This window comes from Siniperca chuatsi, linkage group LG6 (assembly GCF_020085105.1).
Source record: "Siniperca chuatsi isolate FFG_IHB_CAS linkage group LG6, ASM2008510v1, whole genome shotgun sequence".
NCBI classification, from domain to species: Eukaryota; Metazoa; Chordata; class Actinopteri; order Centrarchiformes; family Sinipercidae; genus Siniperca; species Siniperca chuatsi.
This window is the reverse complement of record NC_058047.1, coordinates 9,130,001-9,148,164: the sequence shown is the minus strand read 5'-3', so window position 1 is coordinate 9,148,164 and position 18,164 is coordinate 9,130,001. Positions and strand designations below refer to the sequence as shown.

Genomic DNA, 18,164 nt, shown 5'->3' with positions numbered 1-18,164 from the left:
TGTATAATGAGATGAACAAAAATGAAAAATGTATGAAGATGATTTAAGTATCTTTTACAGCACAATTCAAAACAAACCACCTTATTAACACCAAAGGCACAAAAAGCTGCCCTGCCAAACCTTGCATGCACAGTATTTGCAGTATTTGCACAGTATTTGCCATGATTAACTGATTGATTATCAATGATGAGGATGACTTTAATATAGGATATTGGTTGTCAAAGACATAGTCCACACGTTGCAGACACCCAATTCCAGTGTCATACCACATAGGTAGAATAAAGCCATTACAGCAATAGACATTATACAGTATTACACAGCACTAATCTACGGAGCTTATACAAGTACAAGAATTTGATACAAGAAACTAAACTGGTTTCTGGTACCTGACCGAATTGCTAAACAGCAGCACTCAATGAAAAACAACTGCTAAATACAAAAACACAGGGGAGTTGTCGCACTGTGAAATACAATAAGTGAAGTCTTTATTCAGTACAACTGAAAAATATCTGCATTAATATTCTTCAAGCATATATCCTAATCTGCAGTGTATGGCTGGAGGCAAACATTGAGTATGCTGAGTTTTTCAAGAACACAGCAAGTCCCCAAATGCATTTGCTGTATCTGGTACCACCAATAGTGAATGAATGGTCGGAAAATGTAAGTCACCACCCACACTACTTAAAGCAAGCTACACTATGTCACAATAACTCATACTATACATAAAGTAAGAATGAATTGAGGTCGTAATGCTTCCATCACGATCGCTGGCATTGTGTAGTTAGTTTTTTGATGCACAGAAGCCGTGAGTAGGCGGGGGAAGGCAAATAGAAATCACTGTACAAGCGGGTATAACTAATGGATGGATGGATCAAATAATCTGCATATTATTTTCTTGATTAATTATTTGGTCAATAAAACATCAGAAAATAGTGTCCATCACAATTTCCTAAAGCCTAATATCACATGTTCAAATGTCTTGTTTTGTCCAACCAACAGTCCAAAACCCAAAAATATTCAATTTACTGTTAAGCAGTAAAAGCAGTATATCCTCACAAAATAAAGTAGCTGGAACTGGGGAATATTTGGCATTTTCACTTGAAAATGACTTAAAGTATTAATTGATTAGCAAAATAGTTGCTAATTTTCAGTCAGTTCATATCGATTAATCAAGTTTTCAACTCCAAAGACTCTAAAAAGATGAATGATCTGTCTCTGCTTTTTAAAAATGGTATGCCTCTGTTGCTGAGCACATGATGAAGTGCAGCTATTTTAGTTTCTAACTCCACCTGCATCAAACCTGTGCTTCCCAAAATAATTAACAAGCACAGCCTATATTTGACAGGAAGGTTATGAGTGGTTTGGGGATAGCCTTAGGAAAAGAAGGAATTTACCAGGTTGGTTAACAGATTTTTGAATAAACATGGAAAAAAGGAAATACACTGATTGTAAAACGAGTAGTTGTGGATAAAAGCTAAGGAGAACATTTCTGCTTCTTTTTTGAAAGTGTCAAGGTGGTATTTTTAGTTCTTGTCAAGCTGAGAATGATTTCTAGAAGTGTCTCAATAAATACGGCCCAGTTTTTCAGAAGTGTAAACCCCTGATGAGACAACAGAGACAGTCAAGATTTATCATGCCCTTCAGACTTACATGTAAATTAGACAGCACAGCTGAGGAATAAACATGGTTGTTTATGCCCTACAATCAGTTTGCTACAGACAGAACACGCTAACAAGACAAATTAAGCCACTAAATAAGGCGGAAGGAAAGAGTGGAGGCTTCGGAGGAGTGATGAGTGAAAAAAATTATCTTAGAATCATGTGGGATTCATGTTATTATACTGCACGGTAAACAGCTCAGGGAATTTTAGCAGATCTTGTTTTAACATTTATTTAAGTCATCGTAAAATTTTAACTCTGGTGTCGTCCCCGTGGGTGGTCAAAGGTTTAATTAGTGAATTAGTTAGACATTTTTTTTAACTAACTCAACTTTAGGATGCACATTTGGGTTTTGTAGGATTTTCACACTCCTATATGAGGTCGTCTAAGACAATAGGTTGGGGAAAGTGAGAAGAGGTGTCAAGCTTATAGCTAAATTATGTAATAGATCACAAGAAAGTGTGATGAAGTGCTTTACCAACATGTAACTTCATTTTCAGTCAGAAACAAATCTGTGGCGCCCCTTAGTGGGCAAAAGTTGTTAAGCATAGGATTTAATTTATCTCTATACACTCATTTTCTACTTTTCTTTCTATATTTGACTCTAAATGAATATTAAACTGTGTTCTTTAATTTCATGCACTTCTTCCTTAATATATTTCTCTTCTCAGGACAGCAAAGAGCCTCCAGATTGCTGCCTCAGTGAGTCTTTCACGTCCCCGTCCTGCACACTGGGCGTTGACCTGCGCCGTGGCCGACGCCGTTTCTCGGGCAACCTGCAGCTACCCCCGTTGTCATGGCGTCAGGGGGAGAGGTCGCGGACACCTGACGATGAAATCATGGCCAGGCCAACGTCCTTGCCCTTTGGAGCCCCTCCCAGGATAGACATCACACCGGTTGATCCTGAATGGTGAGTGGATGGTAAAATAAAAGGCAAAGAAGTGAATAGAACACAAACTTGCTCAATGGCAGTAGAACAAACCTGTTGGTTATGGCACCTGTAATAATCTAAACTAAGCATGAGCCTGCTTTTCTTACTTCCTGAGAAGTTAACACTGTGGAGATACGTTGTTTTCACCCCACAACAGTGATACATTATTCAGTGCTTAGGCTCCTCTGCTGACACATTCCTTATATATACTGTACACATGCTCACTTTAACAGTAGAGGGACCAGTAGAGTACGAGCAGACATACCTGCCTATGTGGTTAGTATTGGTGTAACTGGATAGGGATATGCTTTAGCTGTTGTTGATATTGTGTTTCCTTAAAATTACTTAAAATCTAAGGGGCTTACCACCTCAGCTAAACAATTTCGTGGGAGAAATCCTGTCTCCCAAAGCTTTAAAAACAAAATTAAAAAAATCTTAATGTACTAATACTAGTACCTCCTGGTACCTGGTGGACATGAGGTCAGAGAGAGGCCGGTTTTTATAATAGACTGCAAAACAAACATAGCTCAAAAAGGAAACTTTAGGGGTTGGTTGTCCTCCTGAATCAGCAGGTGTCAGGAGGTAAGAAGGGGTTCACCTTCTGTCGTCATGGAAGCATAAATTCACGCGCAAGAGGAATTTAGGGAGCCCATAAACAAATTACAGTTGGCCTCAAAGTGGTTCTGGCAAACTGCCAGACAGCTCAAAAAGGGGAGGGAGGGCCTGGCCCAGGCTGGTCTCAGCAGGGGAGGAGAACTGCTGACTTTGACTGCGGATAGTCGGGTGGTGAAAGGAGTTGTTTGAGTTACACCCTTTGAGGAGAAAGCAGTGTCTAAAGACTGAGGAAGTCAAAAAGCTCCACAGTGGCAAAGCATCAGGGTTGGATGAGATTCACCCTGAGATGCTGAAGGTGCTCGATATTGTTGTGTGTCTTGGTTTACACACCTCTTTAAGGTTGCAAAGAGATCAGGGACAGTGCCTATAAACTGGCAGATGAGGGTTGTTGTTCCCATTTTTGAAGAATGGTACCTGCTGTGCTCTATTTATCAGGGTATCACACTGCTCAGCCGCCCCAGGGTGCTGTAAAGGAGGCTCTAGCTGATTGTTGAGCTTCAGTTTTTGGAGGAGCAATGTAGATGTTGTTTTGTGGTGATCTCAGAATGTCATTTCAGCTTTTCATTGATAATGTAGTTCTGCTGGCTTCATGCAACTGTGATCTTAAGTGTGCACTGGGCATGTGTTGTCTTTATAGACATGCTGACATTAATCAACCTGTAAAGAAGTGTGTTTGGCATTTAGGTTTAACATAAAGGTTTTTTCAGACATTTGAAGCTAGTTGGGGGGCACATAAAGGTTAATTAAATGCAGTTTGAACAGCTAATCATTGGAGACAAAGTTATCTTATAGCAAACCACAGGTCCCCCAGTCTTACTGAGCAAAGCCTGGGCTTCAGAAGTCTTGTTAGAATACCTCTCTGCATCAGTGACTGATCTGTCATGTTGCATTCAGCTTGTTGAAAATGACACTGCCTTGTTTTATTATTCATGCACCATGCCATAAGACACACACACAGACATTCACACACACAGCAACAGGTATAATGTGCAGTTTCAGATAACACAAACAGCAAGTGGCCAGTTCTTGGCAGGCAGCCAGTTGTCCAATCGTGTCAAATTCAGATACGCTTTTCCTGAACTAGTTAATCAGTCCTGATTAGCCCTGTGCTTGAGTATGGCGTGTGTGTCTTTGGGTGTGTGTGTGTGATGTTAGTAAAGTTGGAGCCAGTTGAGGAACACTTTAATAGGAGTTGCCAAGTATTCCTTTTAGTTAGATGAATAAGGGCTGCTGGAGAAGTTAGTGCTAATCAGTCCTGATTGATGCTGCACTTATGTCTATTTGTGTTTATGTGTACTGTATATACATGTGTGTGTCTGTGTCCTGTTGTAACTGCCATCAATAGTGTAGGTCACTATAGTGCTGGAAAGATTAGCTGCTCTCATTTTTACATTTACATTATTTGGTATTAGCTGACATATAATGAGTGACTTGCAATGAGTGCATCAATCAAATATGTTCTAGGTCACAGGTTCCCAGCCCTTTTTTTGCTCATAACCTTTTTTTAGCAAAGGAATGCCTACTTGTGACCTGCTGTGACTGCATATGTCCATGAGCAGATTAACCATAGAGTGATGTTCTCATCTCAGATAGTTTCATTTAAATTGTTTTTAAAGTCTTAAAAAGATAAAACTCTTCAATTTCACAAGAAAACATTAAATATAAAATATGAAAAATAAGAAAAATATGTTTTGTATAGCAGTAATGTTGTTTCTTCTTCTTTTATATGTTGTTAATTACCTCATGACCCCTCAAACTTATCTTTTCCCAAACCCAATGGGGTTCCGTCCCCTGGGAAGGGAACCACTGCTCTAGTTCACTAGTATTCTTACTGTGCTAGGGTCAGACCCACAGTGCCTAGAAAACAGTTATTACCATTATTCTTGAGTAATTATTGTATATGATAGAAAAACTGTAGGCAAATAAGCATTACTTGATGTAAACATACCCATCTCCCTATCTTCAAAAAGCTTATGTTTTAATAATTATTTTCATTATTGATTATCGATAATCGATTAACCGTTGCTCTAGCTCTAGGCAATATTGTTTGGCATGTTGGTTCCATTTAATAAGGACCTATTAAGGAAATGAATAAAAGGCATGGAAGTTGACACACTGAGAAAAGAAATTAAATGCGATGTTCTTTAATGAATCACATTAAAGTACTAAGATTAAACAGAAAATCCTGCTTATTGAGATATCATTGAGTGAATGCTTGAAGAGCTGCAATTTCTATTTCTACCAGAGGAGTGCAGTGTGGACATGGTTGACTGGATGGGCTTACACACATATTCACACATACAGACTGGTGACAGATTAAAGGGAAAAGCTGAATAAATGTGAAGAGAAGCATAAATGCAGATGTTTCCACACAGGGGTTGTACTGAATGAAAATTATGTGAATAATATGCTATGCAGTGCGATTATGAACCTATGGGAGATTTTGGACCAATGTGTAACATAGTGCTCTCCACCAGTATCATCAAAACACCAAATGAGGGAATATTTTTGTGAAGAATGGTGTTAAATTACTAGAGTTCCAGAGACTTGGAGGATCTATGCCAAGGAGCACTGAAACTTTTCTGCTTGTGGTGGTCCAAGACCTTAACAAGAAACTTTATGTTGTTTTCCCCCTGTAATTTGTAACCCATCTGAACATATATAATTTTTATTTAAAAAAAAATGACTTCCATTTCTTTCTGTTAACAGCGAGTTTATTGGTGGCTGTGCAGTCCGCTCGGGCAAGCACAGACTGTATAGCAGGTAAGGTGTGTGTCAGCCGTCAGTAACCCTGGTGGTAGAGGCAGACATGTTTCCCCCCGTGTGCTTTTCCCTTTTGGCCCTCCTCTCTTTTAAAGAGCTATCACACTATGTCTCCTTCAGGCATCACTGCTGCTAAACGTCAGGGTCAGCAGAACCTTCCTGAAGGTCCTCAAGTCGGATTACTCCCTTCCCCAGTGAAGCCTTCAGCTGGTCAATGTGTGTGTGTGTGTGTGTGTGTGTGTGTATTACATATGTCTATAGCTGTCTGTAACACCATTTAAATACCAATTATCAGCATATCTCCTTGTCTCCTCCCAGTCCCCCCTTTTTTGTACATATATAAGTGCTTTCATCAATGTTTGGAAGGAGGAGGAGGGAGCAGGAAGTTATTTTGGGATTCAATTATTTTTCTGCTGATGTACACAATTGTTTCAGAGCTCAGAGTGCCTCTTGGACTGATTGTTGAACTTGTGTGTGTGGTTGGGTGTGCTTGTGCCACTGCCTGAGAAAGGCCAGCATTGGTGCCGACGGTGTACACTGTACATGACTGAAAGTCCACACTTTATCAAAGTGTATCTTGTGCATATATAGGACAGAGACATTAAGACAGAGCTAAATGAATGCCAGTGGATGCATTTATACTAGAGGCACATTAGTAATCCTTAACCTGATGAAGCTTCAGCTGTTGCCATGAACACTTCATCTCGATTATCCTAATCAGGTGAAGAGAGGCAATCACAACCAATACAAACAAACATGTCTGTTAGTTAGTTTACTTTAATCATATAAAGGTTATGACATGCCAAGCTGAGCTAAAACAACTATAATCAAATGCTTCTTGTTCCATCATACCGCATCATGTCTTTTGGCTTCTGCCAACAGCCAGCTGATGGCAAACTTGCATAAATGTTAGACGTCTGCACAAGAGGAACAAAAGACTAGTTAGTAGTCTTTAGTGTATTTGTTAGTTAAGACAAACAAAACAAACTACCCTACCATGGTCATGCCACTGTGAATCTCTAAACTTTCACAATAATATGCAGATGAAATTCTTTAACTGACTCTGTCAAGTTTTGCTTTACTTTGCACTGGTGTAATCCCATGGTCTTTGTGGAATATTTAACATGCTGAATGGCTGCAGATAAGAGCCGACTACAGTAAAAGTATGGGTGATGATTGGCTGAAAAAATTGGGATGGGGCGGGACACATTCGCTTCTGTCTACAAATTGACCCGAATCGTTTGCTTCACAAAGAGTTAAAATTTGATTGAACTTTGACAAAAGAAATAGCGAGGCTCTCCAGTGCCCAGCCGGTTTGAGAGAGGGGGTGGAATTGACTTCTCATTCAGGAAATAATGTTTGTTTACAATCTTTATAACTGCAAGGAGAACTAGCACTAGCAGCAGAGGAGGATGCTTCCCTGTAGTGAGTGCAAGACAAGGACAAATATTGACAGTATCAAAGTTTTTGATAAGAAGCTGTATAATTAACAAGTTTATGACTACTGTTGTTAGCCTGTTAGCCATGCTAGCTCCCGCAGTTTATGTTTACAACTCTACCCATACTATTTACTTTCTCCCCTGCTTTTGGCCACAATACATGATTAAATGTTGCCAATTTTGGTCTGACTACAGCTTACACCTTACTGCATTTATATATTTTTTCTAGTATTCACAAATGTCAAAAAAACATAACAGAAGTTGAGCCAGTGCCAGTGGCAGTGTATACACAAGAGAAAAGGGCAATACTTAAAAATGCTTTATTCTGCTTGTACCCAGCACCAAGAATATTTTGTTCTGTAAAGCTATTAACATAAGATGTTCTAGCATTTTGTAATGTAACTTTGACATGATCTAAAATAATGTAAAAATCCCCAAAATAATACAGGAAGAGAGAGGTGTATAATTCAGTAAATTATATTCTTTGTAAGCTTTGAAATTGAAATCTACATTATCACTGTAGTTTTATTGTAGTTTGGTGATATTTCAAATATGCATGACAAAAGCATGATTATAATGTCTGGTAGTGATACTAGCTTGTCCAGTACATTGAATACTAAGTATGAGCACAGGTCTTCCCAGAATGCCTGTGCTTGTAAACATTTATCTATTTAAAGTCCACACCAGTGCTCTCTGTGATTTATAATTATATAATTATATAATTATTATATAATTTCCCTCTATGAATGAAATATGCCATTTTGGATCCCTCTCCTAACTTGATTTGAAACTATATTTGGATGTGTTCTTCACCCTGGGTCAGGACGACACCGGTCAGATTATGGCTTGTCTGCACTCTGTGTACTTTCTTTGTGTGGCGTGTTGAGCACTGGCTTCTCTGCTGGTGTTCCAGGCGGCTTTCGTGCGGATGTGAGTAATCCACACAGCCAGTGAGCAGAAATCGGATCTTACATTTTTCATTTTAGCACACACAGAGACAAAGGAAGACAAAGAAAGGTAGACAAATTATGCACAAAGATTGTATTTGTCTTAATGTGAAGTTTCAGCTATTCAATTCCAACCATACGATGGGTATAGAAAGTATTAGACTTTTACATATTTTATTGTTTTGCAACTTTGAATATCAGCAGATTAATTAAACATTTTGGACACAGATCAACAGACTTAAATTTCAAAGCAAGCAAGAAATTATGTCGACAAGTATGTGGAAGTAAACAAAGTTTGATTTGTTCATGCTGCTCCAATTGAGTCGATTTTTGTGTGTTTTTTTAAGCAACTTAGCAACTTTATCTGAGTACATTTTAAATTATCTTTTTTGTTGAATAGATGGGGCTCTTGGTGCAACACCACTCTCAATCTATGGGGAGTGGAAATGCTGCTCACCTCAACTTTAACAAAACACCAACAGTCAGCATGCATCTAATATTTCAACATCATTTTGCATGATTATACAGCTTAGCTAGTAGAACATTGGATGGTCAAATATGATCCATTTTTATGCTAAGTCCTTTGAACAAGCAGTCGTGTTCTCCGCAGTTTCATCAGCTTTGGGAGAGTTTTGGTTCAGTGTCAGGAAAAATAATCTGTCATATTTACCTCAGCTACTCTCCTGGTTGTCAGTTTGTGTTGCATGGCAATCCTCTCATGTGTGAGTGTGAATTAAACCTGAGACTCTAGTAGTTTAGTCTGTTATGCTGTGACTTTACAGGGATGTTTTTTTTAATAGGATAACTGTCTTCATGCTACAGTATACTCAAACATCCAACAGCGGATCACTCTTTCTCTGTTTTCTAGGATTGTACAGAGAAGAAATATTAAGTATTAAATATTAAGGTCACCTTCAAATCATAATACCCTTTGTTCGGCCTTTTCTACAGCTGTTTGAGATTTCTCCACAAACCACCTGTATCCCCTTCATGATTGTTCTCTGCTTTCTTTTTACTCATATTTTTCACTCTGTTTTCTATTTCTATGAGCTTTTATCCTTTGTTTATATTTATATTGATTGCATAGATATAATTCATATGGATACATAATTCACAGCCTCTTTTCAACCCTTTTTATCTGCTGCTGGTAATATAGCAGCTGCAGGTGAAAATGTTTATTATCTGCTTTCTCTTTGTGTTTGAGTCTTTCCTCTGCATTTCCATGAACCCTTGTGAATGAGTACAGGTCTGTTAATCTAGGCCACAATGCAGTATTGTTTTTCACTTACCTGAAAGAGATGGGGTGTGAAAGAGGGAATAAGGAAGAAAGCGTTTTATGTAACCAGAGATGCTACACTAAGGGCTCTCATCTCAAGACCTAAACCCATCACACGCACTCCCCATCACCTCCATCTGAACTGCACACTCACGATAAACAAACAGAGACATGCAAGATCCCCATCATTCCCAACACACACACACACAGGTCCTAAGGATGGTCTGGTTGCCCTGCTCGGGGTTTCACTGTGGGAGTCCAAAGACTAAGGCAACATGGGGCAGGCTGAAGCGTCTTTCTTGCATGTTGTGACATTATTGAAAGTGACAGGTGGGGCTCGTAGGGGCAGGGATGCTTATACAATTCTTAACCCTATATTCGTTCAGCAAGGTAGGGAAATAATATCAGGAAATTGGCAGGATAGTGATTGATCAATTCTGTCATTTGCTTCCTTTTACAACTACATAGGTTCAAATTGGCACATGGCATAATAAGTATCCAAATGGGCATAATCCTATCAATGCAAAACACAGTTATTTCCAGTACATTGCATGGATCTGTATGAAGCTAAAACCAGAGTCACCAAAGCCTAAGCAGAAAAGCACAGTACAGAAAGCAGAAGAGCCTTGGGGCAATTTATTGAATACTTTATCCGATGAATCATTTAAAAAGAACTGTCAGTAAAATGTGAGATAAATGCTAGTAAAGATAAATGCTTATAGTATCCCAGAACCCACTGAGGCATCTTCAAATTGCTTGACCAAAGTTAAAACCAATGATATAAAGATACAGAAAATCCTCATTTTTAGCCATGCTAGTGGTGTGGCTCTAGGGACGGCAATGTCTGACAGTCAGTCTGTCCACCATTTTGGGTCAGACTGAAATATCTTAACAACTATTAGATGAATCATGAACAGACATTCATGGTCCCCAGAGGATGAATCCTCCTGATTTTCCTGTAGTGCCACCATGAGGTTGACATTTGTAGTTTTAAGGGAAATGTCTCAACAACTATTGGATAGCTTGCCAGTAAATTTGGTACAAACATTCATGTCCCACCTCAGGATAAAATGTAATCAGTTTGGTGATCCCTTAACTTTTAATGTAGCGCCACGATTTGATAAAAATTTCAATCCATCCAATACTTTGGGTTTATGACTAAATACCTGCAAAACTAATTGCATTCCCCTCAGCCTCAGCTGCACTTTGTGTTCAGTGTTAATTAGCAAAGACGTGAACATGGTAAATATGGTAAAATTAAATATGGTAAATATTCACTTTTGTGCTTTGTCATTCATCTTTTGTCATCTCCCTTTTGAGTGCAGAAATCTCACTGATGTGCAACAGCCAGGCATAAGATTTTGTGTACAGGTGTTTGGTTCATGCTTTCATTTTTTCTATCTTCCTCAGCAGCAGCACTTGTTTCAAGAAGAAATGGCATGCAGATGGAGAAACTGAGAATTTGGTCTTTCTTTTCCAATTCTATGAAGTGCTATTTAGCCATGCTAACGGCATGACTCTAGGGACAAAAATGTCAACACCTATTAGGTGGATTGCCATAAATTTTGTATAGACATTCGTGGTCCCCAGAGGGTGAATCCTACTTGGTGAACCTTTTCCTGTAGCGCTCCCAGCAGGTTGACATTTTTGGCTTTTAGTGAAATGTCTTGACAATTCTTGGATGCATTTTTAATTTGTCCAATAGTATATGACTAAACATGTGCAAAACCAGTGACATTCTCATCAGCCTCAGCTTGACTTTGTGTTTAGTGCTATTTAATATTAGATTATTAGCATTTTAATATGTAAACTAAGATTGTGAACACGGCAAGCAGTATACCTGTTAAACAACAGCATCGTTATCATTGTGAGCATGTCAGCATGCTGACGTTTGCATTTAGCTCAAAGCACCACTGTGCATAAGTACAGCTTCACAGAGCTGCTAGGATGGCTATGGACGCTTAGTCTTTTTTCAAGCCATGCCCCTTTGGTTTAGCAGAATTTAGAAGACAGCAGTGCTGTACATCTACAGCAGGGTTCGAATTACACTGTGGTTTTCGAAGGGGTCCATCTAATTTGACACCAAATACACACACAATAATTACTCAAAGGCACACAATACAATACCAAAGCAGCCCACCGCCATAATACAAAAATCCACAAAAAGCAAAGCAGAAAGACTTGTGGTTCAAAGATGATTCCTGGCCTGTCTGTCCGTGTCGTTGCATGCTGAAAATCCTATGTCACATTCAGCAGAGGTGGGGAGAATGGTGTGACTTGCCATCAAAAGTCTTCTCAGTGTTTTTCCTTGGTTGCCTCCTTGTAGCTTCCAATCTGTATTCACTGATTGCTTCCCTGGACGACTATCACTATTTTGCCAGATCTCCTATTTTCTTCTCTCCGAAGAGAATGAAGCTGTCTCTCTGTTTTGGCCAGAGGTTTAAAAAGAGCTAACAACTCAATGTCAGGTAATCATTTAGTCAGATTATAATTGACAGTCTGATAGAAGTGCAACCTGTTTATCTTCCCTGGGGTGGCTGTAAGACCAACACCTTTTAACTGGCCTGTGGCGATACCTCGCTCAACATGTCAGCTCTCATCTCTCTTTCATTATTCTCAGAACATCAATCGTCTGCTGGATGTGACAGCTTGCATCAACAAGAGACGTGTCACATTTCTGTAACTAAAGGGAAAAATTCATGTAACACATCCTTCATGCATGCAAAGTCACTGAGGAACCCTGATAGAGTAAGATGTTATAAGAGGACCCTGTATTTAGCCCTCTCCACATTTGACTATAATGCATCATCACTAGCTGTATGAAAATGACAGGCCAACACAGGAAAGTCCTTCAGCACTGCTTTCACTGTGTTGAAGCTGCTTGCTTCCATCTTACAGTGAAAACCTGTTTGATTTTCAGAATCTGTGTATTCAGTTCTGCAGCTGTGTCTCTTAACTCTCTTTCATTTTTGGTAGACTGGCGATAAAATGAATGCAATTTAGAAAGGGGAAATTATAAATGATTGCATCCTCCCACTTCTTTCGAAGAATCGTGCACTGCCAACTCCAAGTGATGAGCAAGGCAGTGAACTGACTGGACTTGAGGAAAGTGAATTAACATTAGACACAAATGCTGCCTATATTTATTTGGCTATATGCTCTATGATCGCAGCATCGTTGGATCTGTGTGCAGTGTCGACTGGTGCACCATTCAATTCATAATGTTTTATGAGGGAACTCATTTTTGTGTAAGTCAGCCTTTTGTTTGCAACCATTTAAGCTGTCAATAAATGAGCTGATCATTTCCTGCATCAGACTAGCTCTCATTCATTACAATCTTGTTTGAAAGTGTTTCTTTTCATTTCTGCTATTTCAGTTGCTCTCTTATGAGGGATCCTGTCACTGTGCTTGTACACTGCCACTCACTGTCCCATAAATCCATTCCTCCGCAAAATGCACACCTTTCACCTTGTCAGTAAGCAACAAAATCTTTGCTTCTTTGCACACAAGGCAAACTTTGAAAATACAAAGATTTGCTTGCGTTTGCCTCCATTTTGACATTGTTCCATGGAAAAGTGAATCTTCTAGTTTCTCAGAAAACTGTTCATACACTGCAAAGACCCAAACCTAACCTTTAAACAGTGACTCCTGTGCCCCAGGGTAGATGTGCAGGACAGAAAAAAGATTAGAGAGAGATGTGAGTTTGACTTTTATGTGTTTTTATATTCAGTTTTTATGTAGTTTATTGTATGATTAGAAATAATATAGTATAATGGTTGATTATTTAATGGTTGATTATGTATCTGTTTTTTGCCCCCCCCACATAATTTGAACACTGGTCATATTTAATTCTGTGTCCAGTCTGTGTCGACTTTGATTATTTGTACTGGGATATAAAATAGGAGAGTAACAGAGGAAAAAGCCAGGAGCCAGGGAATGCCATGCATCATTGGCTGATTTTAAACTACTAGCAAATGATACACACTCTGGCCTGCTGTGCTTCTATGACGCCTCATATTACTACAAGTGTTTTCTTATTTATTTATACAAGCTTGGAAAGAATATTTTTAAAGGATTTGGCAAGCATTTAGTGAGAAAGTGCTCCATGCTTCGCTGGCTCAGAATCATCAGTGACTCACAACCAAAACAAATCAGTCCACAGAGCAGACGAGCAAGCGCTCACATTTCCAATACTCGTCACGCTGCCGTTCTGCCTCTTCTGATGTTCCTTCTGGATTTTTCTCCCTCATCTTCTCTGTTTCTCTGCCTTTTGGGCATTGCCCCTCTTTTTCTCTCTCTTCTTTTCATCACTCAGAGTAGCCCTTTGTGTGTGGGGATATGTATCTGGAATGACTGTATCTATCAATTCTTTCTTTCTTTTTCTCTACATACTGTGACAATCTCATGGTTGGATTGATTCCATTTAGACAGAATTATGGATGGGTAAAAGTGTGTGTGAGAGAGAAAATGTTATATATTGTGATGGAAAATACTTTTTGTGGTAAGTTAATATGTGGTTGCCTTTTTACTGCAGAAGGACTTTTGTGTACAGGCATAAATGCATGCCTTAGAGTGTTTTTTTGAATCAGTTGACCTTTGAGCAGTGTGTATGTTTCTCCTCACTGATGCCCATTAAGCTGTTTGCTTTCATCCCCATTCCAAATTGCCATTTTTTTCTTGACCTGCAGTCACCAGTTGCCTGCCTCACTAAAGGTCACAACATCATCAGCAACATTACCACAAATCCTGGCTAAACAAAAAATAAATAATAAATCTGACAACCTGTTACTGGGCCTGTCTGCTTGTCGTCACAACAACCACCAGCCAATCCTTAACAGGGGAGGCGTGGCTTCCACTCGCTGCGTGCCTGCTCTCAGCTCCTTGTGTATATTCTGAATGAAACAGCAAGTGAAGCATTTGCTTGCGTGCTGTGCTGTGCTCCGCTCGCCGCTCTGACTGTGCGAGTGAAGGGAAATCTGACTTAAGGCTTGGCATAGTGAGAGTCAGTCTGTGCCACACCGAGAGTGCCTTGGGGAGAGGTGGGGTTTGTTTGCAGAGAGAGGAGGTCAGTCAAGCAGTGGTTGATGGAAGGAGAGCAAGAGAGGAGGAGGCAGAGAGCAGTTTTCAACCCTTTTGAATCTTTTATAAGGGAGATCCTCCAACATCAAGCTGCCTGGAAGGACTGAGAGAAAGAGTTGGTACTGAGATGTGCATTTAGCAGGCACCAACAGTGACAGAGGGATACAGAGGAAAGGAGGGAGATTGATAGAGCACTGGGGTGTGCACTTTACAGACAGCAAGACCAGGAGGGAGATGGGAGAGAAGCTGTGTTGAGAAGAGGAATTCTTCTCTCCTGGAAGGAACTGTATGTGACCCTGCTGTGTGTAAAGCTCCTCTAAAGCACGGTGCATGAGCCAAAGGAAAGAGAGAGGGAAAGGGCACGACTGCTGGCTGGCTAATCCCTAAACACGTGAAAAAGGGGGAAGGATCGAAAGCACAGAGGCAACACAAACAACAAAAAGGTATGTGTGAGCTGGCCTTTTCCTGGGTGAATGTTTGCGTATGAGGCCCGCTACAACCTCTCAACCCAGTGTATACTTCTCTGTGTCCGGATAAGGCAAGAGGAGGAAAAAAATCAGCTGTACATGACCAACTGATGTGACTGAATTTGGACAGAAAGGGGCAGAATTTAGGAAGGAAGGAAGGAAAGTCTGCCATACAGGACTCAACCCAGCCTGCAGGAATGTCATCCAACGAGCTGAGCGTTGAGATGGACTCCTGCATCCGGACATTCAAGGAGCACATGCACCTGGAGCTGGAGCCTCCCAAAATCCCAGGTGTGGTGGGAGGGAAGAGGGGTGCCACGTCCCCCAAACTGTCCCCCAGAAGCTCCCCACGCCTCTTCCGCAAGCTGATGGTCAACAAGAGCATCCGACAGAGGCGACGCTTCACTGTAGCCCATACCTGGTAAGACTTGTAGTGGGGAAAAAAATTAAAGAGGGGAAGCAGGGGAAAGACAGGGTTGAAACATACAAAAAAGGGAGGTGGGAGGGGGTGGTAGAAAATGTGCAGGGGTCCATAGATGTGACAGAGGATTAGAGTAAGGAGAGATAAGATGGAGAGGGGAAGGATGTGGATGGAAAGAGGAAACCAAAGAGACTTAATCAGGGCTGAATTGGTGGGGAATTGGGAGAGAGGGGGAGATTAACAGAGATAGCAAGTAAGAGTGGGTGGATGGCAAAATAAAGGCAAGGAGAGGAAGGAAAATGGATGAGAGCTGAGAGATGGACAGAGAAATAATGTAAAAAGAGAGGTAGAAGGGTTAAACAGACAGCCAACAAGGGGGAGAATGAGGAGATGTGGTGAAAAAGATATCTCAGAGAATGTGAGAAATTGCAGGTAAATGAGAGATGGTAAAAAAAAAGCTTGATCTCATTAAAAGAAAAGTGTTTTGTAACAAGAGTTTTGACACAATGAGTGCAATCAAAAATGTATGATGGGGCTGTTGTCTGGTGATTTGTCACTGGGTTAGAGGATTACATAATGGAATAAAATCACATTCAGCAGACTCCCCTGTCCTCCATTTTGATGTTGTGTATGTCTGCCCTGTACCTAGGTGAAATTTGTGTGTGTGTGTGCGTGCGTGCGTGCGCGCGTGTGCGGATCAGTCCTTGTTTTGGATGGCTGCAGTGATGTGGAGGGAGTGTTAGGTGCATTATGCAACCTTGTGGTTCTTAACCTTTTTGGTTCACAACCCCAATGAACAAATGGATGTCTACATAACACAAAACAAGCTCAACACAATACGCAATCTGGTTCCATTCACATTTTGTTGTGTCATTTACATTGACATTGTTATTTCTCTCGGTACATTTCCTAGAAGAAGCCCAGAAGCTGCAGGTCTGACTTTCTCAATTTAACAAGATCATAGGGTCAAGAAAATGATATATTCACATATTTACTTATATAACTCATATAAACCTCATATTCTTCTATCTTATTATTTGCATCATTTTGCGCCCCATCCCCCACCCGCTCCCCTAGTCTACCTCTTCATTTTGCAGCAGTTAGGCACTATAGTAGATGTGAAGGGAGGACTTGCTATGTTATGCATTGTATGGATTAGAGGCGAGGAAAAGAGCTGCTGTGATTTGACTACAAAGGCTCAAGGTGACTCTTGTCCCTCAAAAAACCAGCAGTTACAGTAAATTTGTTCAAATTAGGCAGTGGCAGACAGAGATGCTTTGTTTTCTTGTTTCATGAGGTTTGCAAAGGTGAAAACCATCGTCTTCAAAAGACAGTATTAGCATATACGCATACTACACATCTCTGCAATGTGTTACGTGTATCAAATTTGTGGTAACATGATGAAGCGGCTTGTCACTGCTTGCATGGGGTGGGTCGAAAAAAATCAGTCTGTTGTGGGATAGGGAGGGAAAGGAAATAAGTCCAGATATGAATCTGCTCCTCTATGTTGTGTCTACATGGTGTGTTGTTTGTATGAACAGATAATATGTGCATATGTGTGTTGTTCTCTGTGTGTATGAGTATCATGTTAGTGCAGTCATAATTGTATGTTTTTTTACACTATATTTGGATCCACATATTGCATTTGTAAATGTAATGGATGTTTATTCTTTCTTTTCTCCTTGTGTGTCTGGCTCTCTCCTCCCTCCACAGCAGTAGTCAGAACGGGGACTCATATCTGTTTATCTCCTCTCTCTCATTGTATAGCCTGTTTCTGAGCAGAGAGAGATTTGTGGGGGTTGGGTAACTACAGGGGGAAAATACAAGAAAAAAAACAACAAAAAAGGCTTCATTTGGAAATCACTCATCATCATCAAAGATGTCAGTAGTGTCCTTTGCCTTGTTTGTTCTCAAAAGTCCACTGTATATGGGCTTGATCCAGGGACAACACCCATTACAGCCATCAACCACCAGTCCATTCCATTAACAGCCATCTTCATGATAAAGTGTCCTTGAGTGAGACATCGAGGTCTACCTGCTCACTCATTGTAATGCTCTAAGAGTGACAGGTACAAAGCTAAAAATGGAAATCAGAAAAAAGAGCAGAATAGACACAATGAGAAAGAGCCCAAAGGGAAAAATCAGCAGTCATCCCCTAAGGGGGAAGCGTGGCAATCAGGACTGTGAGCAGAAAATTAAGAAGATAATGGCACTTGCCAACCAGTACTAGGTGTTTTTAACTTATTTTTCATGCTTTTGTTTTATCAGGCACACAGTTCTTGTTAGGTTATAGTTAAATAATAATAATACTAAAGTCAGGATTACAAGATTAATCACTGCACTCTTTGCTTTATCCCATGTCATTAAATACACTGTGTACTACCCCAAAATATCATTATCCCTTTTGCCTTAAAAAAAAATCACCTTTCCTGGGAATCCTTCAGGGTATTACTGTCCACGCACTCTTTCTGGCCTAATTATCTCCCCACCTGTCCCAGACCTTGGGAAAGAAAAAATGAATTACTAATATGTGTTGGCCAGGCCTTTCCACTGTTGGACAAATGAGAA

The 18,164-nt window shown here is 40.1% G+C and overlaps 1 protein-coding gene across 2 annotated transcripts in view; it reads left to right on the top strand.

Annotated features, from left to right (window-relative positions):
- pde4ba (phosphodiesterase 4B, cAMP-specific a) overlaps positions 1 to 18,164 on the top strand; it is a 183,200-nt gene that overhangs the window by 35,540 nt on the left and 129,496 nt on the right. Inside the window, exon 3 of one of the 2 annotated variants that reach the window (XM_044201019.1) lies at positions 2,330 to 2,568. In XM_044201019.1, the coding sequence (XP_044056954.1) occupies positions 2,330 to 2,568 (239 nt within the window). Of the gene's footprint in view, positions 1 to 2,329; positions 2,569 to 14,544; positions 15,597 to 18,164 lie in introns of those variants that run through there. The other variant, XM_044201020.1, reaches the window with a different exon arrangement.